Below are 11,307 nucleotides of genomic sequence, written 5' to 3'. Positions count from 1 at the left end.
AAATCTTTAAAAGGAGCCCTGAGAAAGCCAGGATTGGTCTGTTTCTGAGGATAACATGATGAAAAGTATTTAGTATTGGGCGAGTTCTCTCAGGAAGGAGGACTGGCGTGTGTGGGGAGAACAAACATTCTGCTGTCCTCCTGGAGCTGATCACAGCTGATGTCATCCTGCAGGGGAAACAGCTTTTGGAAGTGAGACCTCTCCCTCTTTCCCTTGCTTCCCCCGGCAATGCCAAGTGAGGCCTCTTATTTATTTATTTCTGCTTGTTTGTTTGAGATGAGGCCTCGCCCTGTCTCCCAGGCTGGAGTACAGTGGTATGATCACAGCTCACTACAGACTCAAACTCCTGGGAAAAGTGATCCTCCCGCCTTGGCTTCCCAAAGTTCTGGGATTACAGTTGTGAGCCACTGTGGGTGGGGGCTCTTTAAAAGAAGACTGCTGCCTTCCACAGATGTCTCAACAGGGGGTTCCACCAAAGCTTCCCACTGTTAAACAGTGGGATGAAAGGGGGTAGGAAGAACACTTTCATTTAATACTTTATTTCTACCCTGCACTGGGTGCTGAAGTCCTCCTGAAGGCACTTGAAGTATTTGACAATATGTTTGCCCTTCCCCTCATTGGTTTGGAAGCTGAATATTCCTGTGTCAAGGGGACAAGACATAGGAAAGGAAGGAGGGTTCAGTTTTACATGTATAAAAATGCCACCCAGTGGCCCAGCTGCTGGCTTATATCTGCAATGGAGCAAATCCCTCTACGATGACCAGCACAACTCCTGCTCTTACACAGAAGAATCCTCCATTAGAGGCCAGAACGAAAGAGCTAGCTGCTTGTTCAAGGCCAGGGCACGACCATCCTAGAAACCTAGGCGAGGGTGGCCAAGGGCTTACCTGTGAGGACCCACCCATGAAAAAGACCTTCACACAAAACTTAGGGAGGAAAGACAATGAAAAGAACCTAAAGGGAACATTTGAGGAAGTATTTGCAATCGTTTTGGGGAGATTAAGAAAAGTATCAGCAGCACTGAGCCCTTCTAAGAGCTGGGTGTCTATGGGGAAGACAGTAAAGATAGCAGCGGGGCTCTACCACACCAGCCAGTGCCAGTGAGCTCCAAGGCAAAAGCCATTCACCTGCAGGGCCAGCTGAAACCCCAGGAGAGAAGCCCCAGACCAGAGTTTCTTGGAAACAAAGACACTATTTGCTTTATCTCCCAGAAGAAGAAAACCATGAACTTCACTGCCAAGCTCTGAAAGCAGTTCATAAAAGCTTAGCCTCATTGGGCAAATGAATACCAAGCCATCTCAAGGAATCAAAGTAGAGATGAGTTTATCCTAAACAGGTACCACAGAAGAAAAACAAAAAGTCTGCCAGCCTCTTAACAAAAGGCTCGTGCCAGGTTTTCATTTCAGATTACATTTAATACAGCTTTCCTTTCACATTTACCAATAAACATGGGCAAGCTGCTTGCTAACCTTTAAAGAGGAAAATGTACTCTAGCAGCGAGAGCATTACCTGACAGAAGCTTCCTGGGGCAAGGGCTCACTCCATGTCTCTGTAGGGCGTGCTTATAATTTTATGTTGCCTCAGCATCCATTTTTAAATATGTTTAACTTTCTCATACCAGAAGTAGGGCTCAAGAACCCTTGACATGGTTTCTATAACCGTACCCTACCCAAATGGCTCCAGCCAATGGCCAGAGATGAAAACTCACAGGCATCTCATGCTGCGTGGGCTGGGCTCCCTGCTTTCCCACTGTTTCCTTTAAACGGGCCATTCAGACATTCCCCGATAACTTAAAGTACCTCTCAGTAACAGCGTGGCCTCCTCGAACTAGTGACTGTTTTAAACCTACTCACAGGAAATGTGTTTGGATAACGGACTGAATCCAATAAAGACACAGGCCCATGGAGTCTGTCTTTTCCTCCCTGCCTGTGTCCCCTGACCTCCGTGTGGCATTCAGGCTGCTGTATACCCCTCGGGTGTTAAAGTACTAAAAACTTGAACTTTCACACTGCAATTATGTCACTGAAGCCAAGCCTTTGGTCCAACCCTGACAGACAGACCCTCCAGGACACTCACATAGGTGGGTCCCCTACTGGTATTCTTCTGCCTGGGCCTCTGGTGGCTGCTGAAAACTCAAAGAACTTCACTCAAACAGCCCCTTCCCTGCTTCCAAGGAACCCAGGTACTGTGTCTGGAAGGTGTCCTGGCGTGACACAGTTAAATGCTGGCCCATCCTCTAACGAGGTTCTTTTCTACCTCTTTTCTCCTAATCTTATAAGCAGTTGAGGATTATAACAAGCTAGATATGGATAAGACTGAACGCATGAGTGAGAGTACTAGGAGAAATGTATGCAAATCAATGCACTTATCACTGAGCTAATTAGAGAAATGATTCCTCTGTGCTAAGGCTTCAGGAGTAACCATGACTTCAGCCCCGGGAGGGCATCAAGAATTGTGTTGGAGGAAGGGGTGCAGGGTGCAATCCTTTTCTTAACTGTTCCAAGAAATGTTGCATTGTAAGTGTCCAAAAACCAAGATACTTACTTCTAAGCCTTTCATGACTCTGACACAGCCAAGGACCTGAGCGCAACTCACCTGTGCTGAATTCGAGGATCGCTCTGTACCAGGGGTAAGATGGCCTCTAGCACTTTGCTGGCTGACCCTGGAAGCATCTCCAGTACCTTCTTATCAATGGCCATTTTGTCCACAATCGTTTTAAAGTATCGCAAGGCACTGACAACTTCCTTTTCTTTCTCTTCCAGCCAGCTCAGGTTCTGAAAGGAAACGTTAAGCATAAGGAGGGAGGGGAGAGATTAAAGGGAGCTATTTTGAAAAAAATAAAATAAAATTTTGTTTAAACTAGCTTGAGACTGATGCCAATGGATAGTTTCTTGTTGCAGAAACTAAGGCAGATTATTTTTCTAAAGATTATAATCAGAGGACAAAGCCTAGACCTGAAGGAAGAAGAAGGGGGCTTGAACCAAGAAAGGTCATTTAGTAATTCCTGAATTTCCACCCCAGCTACTGAGGTCTTGAAAACCACTTCTCCTCCTCTCCATCCTAGTAACCACTCAGAGCTATCACCACTAACCTAGGTGTACAAGGGCTGATGTGATGACGACCTGGAGAAGCAGTGTCCAGTCCCATAGTATGTACACATCCTGTAAACCCAATCAGGAAACTCCAGGCCTTTCTTTCAAAGATCTGAAGGTCTATGTAAGGCTGGTCTGGGCCATGAGGGTTCAAAGCCATTCCCTCAGGATTCCTCACTAGATTCCCATTGTTCAACCCCATGAGGCCCCCTCTTGGAAATGATCCACTATGGCCAAAGGGCCTGGGAACTCCCAAGGCTAGAAGTGGGGCACGCTCTGGGATAAAGAGGTAAGGAGTCAGAGCAATGTCTTGTGCACCAGCTAACAGCTTTCAGGGTCTTTCTGCTCCTGGGGAAAGCTGACCCAAGAGGGAAAGAAAACCCAGGACCCTGCACTATGCAGTGTGCAAAGCACCACCTCAACTCTTCTCCTTGACTGTGAGAGATGTGGCCCACAGCCAGCAGGTATATATACCCCTTCTGTCCTTTCTCCCCCAACTCCCACTGGTCCTGATGTCCATGAGCCAGGTACTCCACTGGCTGGCAAGGGAAGCAAAATCAAGAGTAATCTACAGAATGGGTAAATCCAGAGCAGATAACTTCCTCAAGTAGATTGATTACACGTCCACTGCAGATCAGGAGGGAGGGGCATGCAGGAGACACACTGCCACCTGTGGACTCTGTCCGTCCAGTTTACATGTAAGCAGCTGAGGGTGTAAGGAGATAATTTCTAGAAAAAGCTGATCTGAACACTAATCTGTAAATATACAAATGATAGAAATAAAATGAAAAGTGTGTTTCTGAACACTAGCTCTTCTGAAATGATGAGGAACATCATTTTAAATTAAAATAATTCAGTAGTAGAAGCTCTTCTTTCATGGGAATATCAAAATAAAAATATATAAATGAACTAGATCAACAAGTAAAGAGCTACATCAGTCAGACAACTTGCAGACCCAGTGTAATTTCTCTGAATGGACACTTCTACTTCTGTTTTGCACACTGCAGAAGGCAATCTCCGGATCCCCAGTGCCCTGGCTTGATTCTTCTCTTTTTACTCCTGTCTGCTTGTTTCTCCATCTCATGGATGAAAGCTCTCAGTTCTACCATTTCTTGCCCTCAGGCAGGAGGAGCCTGAGTGTGCAGGAATCACGGTGCTGGCAGACTTCAAATGTGCCCCAAGCTATGGTAGCTATGGCAAGAGGAGGACTATGAAAATAACACTGCCACCTTAGCATATCAGAAAGCAGAAGCCAGAAATGATGAAACTTGGCGAGGGACGAGGAAACACAAGAAAATGTGTCATCAGGTTTGCTAGGCATTAGAAAGGCGCAAGGCATTTCAGAGCAAAAAGAAAATTTTCCTGTTGTTTAGAGATCAAGTCGGCTGTGTAGGAGCTGGGCTGCTCTGGGCTCCTAATAAACGAGCCAACAACTCAGAAGAGTCAGGCTGCACTCACTCACTGTCAAATCCCACTCCCAGATCCACGCCCTCAGAGCACTGTGCAGCACCCTAGTCCTTTAGCTGTTATTTTTTTTGAGACAGAACCTCAAGCTGTCCCCCCTGGATAGAGTGCTATGGCATCACAGCTCACAGCAACCTCAAATTCCTGGGTTTAAGCGATTCTCTTGCCTCATCATCCCAAATAGCTGGGACCACAGGTGCCTGCCACAATACCTGGCTGTTTTTTGGTTGCAGTTGTCATTGTTGTTTGGCAGGCCTGGACTGGATTCAAACCTGCCAGCTCTGGTGTATGTGGCTGGTGCCTTAGCTGCTTGGCACCAAGCCCCTTTAGCTGTTAAACTGTGGCTTCTTACAAAGCACAGCTGTAATCAGGGAGTTGACACACCTATGCCCACCACCATCCAGAACTGGGGAATGGATGCCATGGCTTTGCTAATGGCCTAGCTGCATACCCTGAGAGGAGATGTGTCTACCTGTGCACCCCTCCTGCTGTGGTAGATGAGGTGCCACCATGGGTTCACATGAGCCTGGAAACTATCTGTGCCTGAAGAAGGCCTAGTCCTGAGGTCAACCGCTGGATGGCAGGCTGGTCATTTGCAAGTGGTAAGAATGATACCAGCCCTGTGCAATCAAAGACTGAACAGGATGCAAATGGAAGCAGTGAGTAAGCTTTAACAGATTCTGCACCAACACCACGGGCAAAGACCTGCTGGTAATAAAGTCGAGAGAGAGAGAGAGAGCAAAATATGCACGACCCCGGAAGGGAAAGAGAGAGCCAGATCACTGCTCCCACTCATTGGGACTTCCTGGCATACACTGTGCTGGGGATTCTATACACATTCTTTCATTTAAGGGTTACAGCCACCATATGACGTGGACACTATTATCTCACAGGTGAGGAAACTGAGGCTTAATGCAGAGTGAGAAGGTTAAGCAACTTGCCCAGCGTCACACAGCTGTAGTAAAGGAAATGGAATTTGAACTTGGTCTGTTAGATTCCAGCCCTGCTCAGATGGAGAGGAGAAAAAAACAGACCAGTCAGAAATCTACTGGAAGAAGTGAAATACTATTAGAGATCCCCTGGTCTCATTTAATAAATGAGTAAAATGAGGCCCAGATGGCAGAGAGAGACTGAAAACTTCCACCGGAGGTAAGAAGTGAGGAAGCACTGGTCCTGTCTCCAGGTGCTTCTTCTGGGCAGCAGAGCAGCACCCAGAGCCTCCCAGACCTGCCTTTTCATCTCCTCCTCTGCAACCCTGGGGCTCTCCTCCACAGTGACTCAAGTCTTATTCCCAACACAGCAGGACAATAAACCATGCAAATTTGGGCTAAAGAGAAGAGCAAACTAAAAATAGTACAATAAAAGCTTCAAGGACAGGATTTTTTTTTTTTTTTTTTTTAAGACAGAGTCTCATTCTGTCACCCTGAGTGGAGTGCCATGGTGTTATAGCTCACAGCAACCTCAAACTCTTGAGCCCAAGCAATCCTCTTGCCTCGAGTAGCTGGGACTAGAGGAGCCTGCCACATCTGGCTGTTTTTTAGAGATGGAGTCTCACTCTTGCTCAGGCTGGTCTCAAACTCCTGAGCTCAAGGGATCCACCTGCCTCAGTCTTCCAGAGTGCTAGGATTATAGTCGTGAGCCACTGCACCCAGCTTAAGCTCAGGATTTTTTAAAAGGCAATGCAATATTATTCCTTTTCATCAACCAGGATAAGTGAAGCCTAGTGAGATGTGTCTGACACAGAGGTCAGTTACAGCAGCACCCATATCACTGCCCACCACCGTACTGCAGCATCTCTGCTTGTTTTTCATCATAAGATCTTGAGAACAGAAAGGGAAAGGTTTTCAGGAGTCTACTCAATAAGCCCTGATTGCCTTCGGTGATGGAGGACTCACCTCCCTCCCCACCAATCCATTTTTGGACAGTGCTAATTGTAATTGTGATAGGACTGTCATCTTCGGATTCCCAGTGTAGCTAAATTTTCTCCACTGCTTTAACACTCTGCAGCTTCCTGCTAAGCTTGTTTAAAAGTTGCAAAAAGGTTTATAAATTCATCACAGTGTACTTTGAATTTAAAATTCAACTAAGATGTAGGAGACTACTGAAAGTAGTCTGGAAAGACAACAGAGCATAGTGGGAAAACCAGACTGCAACTAAGAACCCAAGCCAGACCAACCCTGCCTGCATGGTGGGATTGAAAGCTTCCCACAGTTATAGAGAGCAGTGAATAGACAGCTCATGTGAAATCCCCCAGATTGGGCCTGGGCAAAAAGGAACCCTCAGTAAGTGGCAATGAATCTGAATCTGCGCTTCTATCTTCCCATGCTTCAATTTCCACATATTCCAACAGAGAAAGCCATGCACACTGGAATGAAACGAGGATGTGTGGGAGTGCACGAACAATAAATGAGGCAGCAGACGATGTCGCAAGGCTCCTCGGACATAAGCCTCTGAGCCTATGTACTCTGGCATGTTCCTCAACACTTCCAGCTACATCTGTGGGCCTCCACTAAGTGACAAGTTTGTGTTTAGTTAATCCCACACAGATGACTGGGGCAGAGCATAGAAATCCAACCCTTCTTAAAGAACAATGACTAAAAAAAGGGAAAAAAACCTTCTTGGTAGAAGAGCACACCTACAGCTCCTGGCCTTAGCACATGTCTCTAAGCCTCAGCAGCACACCTGCAGCTCCTGGCCTCAGCACATGTCTCTAAGCTTCAGCAGCACAACTGCAGCTCCTAGTCACGGCACAGGTCTCTAAGCTTCAGCAGCACAACTGCAGCTCCTAGTCACGGCACAGGTCTCTAAGCTTCAGCAGCACACCTGCAGCTCCTGGCCTCAGCACGTGTCTTTAAGCCTCAGCGGCACATCTGCAGCTCCTGGCCTCAGCACATGTCTCTAAGCTTCAGCAGCATACCTGCAGCTCCTGGCCTCAGCATATGTCTCTAAGCTTCAGCAATACTGACATTTTGGGGCAGACAATTCTTTGTTTGGGGGGTGCTGCCAGCATATTGTACACTGTGTATCTGTACCCCTGGCCTCTACCCACTAGATTTCTATGTCTCCAGAGAGTGCCAAGTGCCCCCTGGGGCTTACAGGTGCCCCAGTAAGTCAAGGACACTCTCATATCACGTGTTCTGCCATGATCTCTCTTGGAATAAAAAAGAAAAAAATACAAGAATTGAGTGGCTGAACAGTTTCATATCAGAGTTTACCAGCAGAACAAACTTTATTCTGAATTGCTCCAAGAGGTTGCTAAACAGATTGTAATAAAAAATAATTGTGATAATAACTATTATGTACCCATAATAATTAAAAATAAAAAGCTGTGCCACTGACCAAATCCACCTTATTATTCCCCTTCAATCTGGCCAACATTGACTTTCGCCTCCTGCTCTGAGTCCTCCTTTGCTTACCACATGGGGTGGGAAAAACTTTTAACAAAAGAGTTTGGGGTTTTTTTTTTTTTGAGACAGATCTTCAAGCTGTCCCCCTGGGTAGAGCACTGTGGCATCACAGCTCACAGCAACCTCTAACTCCTAGGCTCAAGCGAGTCTCCTGCCTCAGCCTCCCAAGTAACTGGGACTATAGGTGCCTGCCACAACACCCGGCTATTTTTTTGGTTAGTTGTCATTGTTGTTTTGGTGGGCCCAGGCTGGATTAGAACCTGCCACCTTAGGTGTATGTGGCTGGCACCTTAGCCACTTGAGCCACAGGCGCCGAGCCAGAGTTTTAGGTTTAAAACCTTTATTTTTTCCACATTTAACTAGAATTTTAAGATACTGTGCTGGTCAACATAAAACCCCAAAATAGATGAATTACAAAATGCAAGAATTGGGTGTTTAAACAACAAGGTAGGGTTTACCAGAGGCATTAAATTGACGTGACAACAGTTCTACACTTTAGATAATCACTAAAGGACTACGGATCTATTTGTCTACAAAGCTTGTTTTTAGTTTACATTGCTAAGTTTAGTTTTGTGTACAATAATGAGTCAGCATTAATATTTAGATGCGTAAGATACTAAACTGTCATTCATAAGGAAGAAATGTAACATCTCGAGAATTCAGACTGTGACATCAGACAGCCTGCCTTCATCACATTTTTACTGTGTGGCCTTGGCTAAATGCTTAACATCTCTGTAGATTTGGTTTCCTTTTCAGTAAAGCAAGTTTCCACCTGTCAGGGCTGTTATGAAGACAAGACATGTAAAGCACTCAGCATGGGGCCAAGGAAAGAGGTTGGTAGGTGCTGGCGACACAGAAGGCGTCCCGGGCTCTGAGAGCTCTGGGTTACATGGCAGTCTCACCATAGTCCTTGCGAGCTGAGAGCACTCTAAGGCTTTCTTTCCCCTTCTAAACTATTCAGATCATCTTAGCAATTCAAGGAAAGAACAGCTGGTACTGAGAGATGAGACTCAACCACTTCCCTCTTCATCCTGTTGGACCCAAGCAGCACCCTCAGAAAGAATGCCCAAGCTTCTGCCACAGAGCACTGGGCTCTCTCCAAAGATTAGGGAGCCTGGATAAACTCTTTTATCCAAGACCCCTGGACTCTTTCCTCAATAATTCAGCCCACAGCCACCCCCCACCAATAAAGCACAATGATATTACAATAGATTTTTTCCATCCCCAAAACCATGGACCAGGATTCTGCAGTAGAAGGCAAGGCAAACCCAATTGTTCTTAATGTCACACTGACCTTCTGCCTTTGAGACCTGGAAGCCACAGCACTGGTGGACATAAATTCTACTGCCTGCTGCTCCAGATCCAAGGGGATAGGGTAGCCCTCTGGCAGAAATCTGTCTGTTGCCTCCTGGAAGAGAGGAAACCTAGATTCCTACAGAGCTTGAAATGGCCGTTCTAGGCTGAAGGGAGGGTTGACGGAATCAATAGCTGTTCTCACATATCCGGCTTGACAGGCCCTGCTGAGGTCACTAGTGCTTGAGGACATCTGGCTGGGTTTCAAGGGGGTTGGCATTTCAGAGCATAGACCCTAAACTGAATGATGGATATTCCAGACCTCACGAACTCCCCTGGGTTTAAGTATGAGCCAGGGCAACACGGGGAGCTCTGGGGCAGGGAGGCAGCTTCTTGGGGTATAAACAGAACGTGCTGAGATGTTTTAAATGCCCAAGGGATGACACAGCTGGAAAAGGGAAACTGTTCCAGCCAACTGCACTTGACTCTGATTAACTTGGCAAACACCATCCTAATAGCTCTTATATCACTGAGAGCTCAATTCCCAGGGGGATGAATGTACAACCAGCAGAGACTCACACTGCTGAAGGCAGCTGAGGCAGGAGAAACACCTAGATAGAGGTGGCTTACTTTGTTCACAGGCTTCTCTGGAGTCTTCACAGACACCTCAGCTGGTTTTCCTTTCTTTGATGGCGTTCTTTTGATTTTGGGTGAGTGGAATTTGTCCATCAGCTTCATGGTGAAGGAAGAGAGATGAGAACGCTGGGAGTCTGAAAACAAAGAGGGCACTGACTGTTAGAGGGCAGAATGAGGAGAAGGATGGTTTAATGACCTTCTGCAGAAAAGAACAATGTCCTCAAACCAATCTTTTTTCTCTGGCTGTTCAAAGTTTCAAGGGGAAGGGTGCATTAAAACTACAGTCCTCACCTGCCAGGCAGCAGACCTGCACTGTAGATACGGGGCTGCAGAGCAGGAGAGTGAGGGAGCCAAGTTTCATCTTTATTTACAGCCACTCCCCATCACTCACTTCCCTGCATGAGCTCCACCTCCTATCAGAAGGAGGTAGCATTAAATTCTCACAGGGCTGCAAACCTGGCTGTAACCTGCCAACGCAAGGGGTCTAGATTGCGCTCTTAATGAGAATCCAGTGCCTGCTGATTCGAGGTGGAGTTGAGGTGGTTGACATCAGCGCTGGGGGAGGCTGAAATGCAGATGATCATTAACAGGGAGGGCTGACTGTACAGAGACCATAATGAATCAATTGCTTTCAGACTCATATCAAAACCAAACATCACCACCCCAGTCCTGGTGTAAAAGGTTGGGGACTGCTGCATCAGAACATCTCTGCTTACAGGTTTCAATTTTTGCAGCTTCCATCTACATTAAGTTGTTCAGAATTGTGGAACTCAAAGGCACTCCAAATAAACATGGAAAAAGAACTTGCAAGTTATTTCCATATGTTCTTATAGAATGCACATGGTGATGATGAAGATCTCAGCCAATGTACAAGGGAAATGGTTAAGAAGAAAGCAGCCGAGTAGAACTGCAGATGAACAGGATGTGAGCACCAGAAAGGAAGCCCCTTCAAGTCTTCCTTCTCATGCTTTGGTTTAGAAAACTCCAACAAGTGACATGTTGGAGGCCCCAAAGGTGGAAGGGGAGACTAAACTAGAAGCAAGGTGCTCAGAATCCTCTGGGCCATGGAGAAAGACTGACTGAGTTCCCCCCAGGATCAGGAGCAAGACTGTGCTGTCTATTCGCACCACTCATATTTAACATTATGCTGGAAGTTCCTGTGGGGAAATTAGGCATGAAAAAGAAATAAAAGGCATCCAGATTGAAAAGGAAGATGTAGTCTATTTGTAGATGACATGATCTCATGTATGGAAATTCCCAAGCAATCCACTAAAAAACTATTAGTACTCATAAAAAAAATTCAGTAAAGGGGTGGCACCTGTGGCTCAAGGAGTAGGGCACTGGCCCCATATACGGGAGGTGGTGGGTTCTAACCCGGCCCCAGCCAAAAACTGCAAAAAAAAAAAAAAAAAAAA

At 46.3% G+C, this 11,307-nt stretch overlaps 1 protein-coding gene across 1 annotated transcript in view; it reads right to left on the bottom strand.

Annotated features, from left to right (window-relative positions):
- Positions 1 to 2,557: 2,557 nt before the first annotated feature.
- The window catches only part of LOC105887443 (rap guanine nucleotide exchange factor 1-like), a 61,593-nt gene continuing 52,843 nt past the window's right edge, over positions 2,558 to 11,307 (bottom strand). Inside the window, exons 2-4 of the mRNA XM_023516139.1 lie at positions 9,887 to 10,026; positions 9,258 to 9,371; positions 2,558 to 2,774 (exon numbers count right to left, since the gene is read on the bottom strand). Coding sequence (XP_023371907.1) covers positions 2,592 to 2,774; positions 9,258 to 9,371; positions 9,887 to 10,026 — 437 coding nt within the window. The 3' untranslated portion in view covers positions 2,558 to 2,591. The remainder of the gene's footprint in view (positions 2,775 to 9,257; positions 9,372 to 9,886; positions 10,027 to 11,307) is intronic.

This window comes from Otolemur garnettii, unplaced genomic scaffold (assembly GCF_000181295.1).
Source record: "Otolemur garnettii isolate 467f Iridium unplaced genomic scaffold, OtoGar3 scaffold00087, whole genome shotgun sequence".
NCBI lineage: Eukaryota > Metazoa > Chordata > Mammalia > Primates > Galagidae > Otolemur > Otolemur garnettii.
The sequence above is the reverse complement of the archived record's forward strand: the minus strand, read 5'-3'. Positions and strand labels throughout refer to the sequence as shown.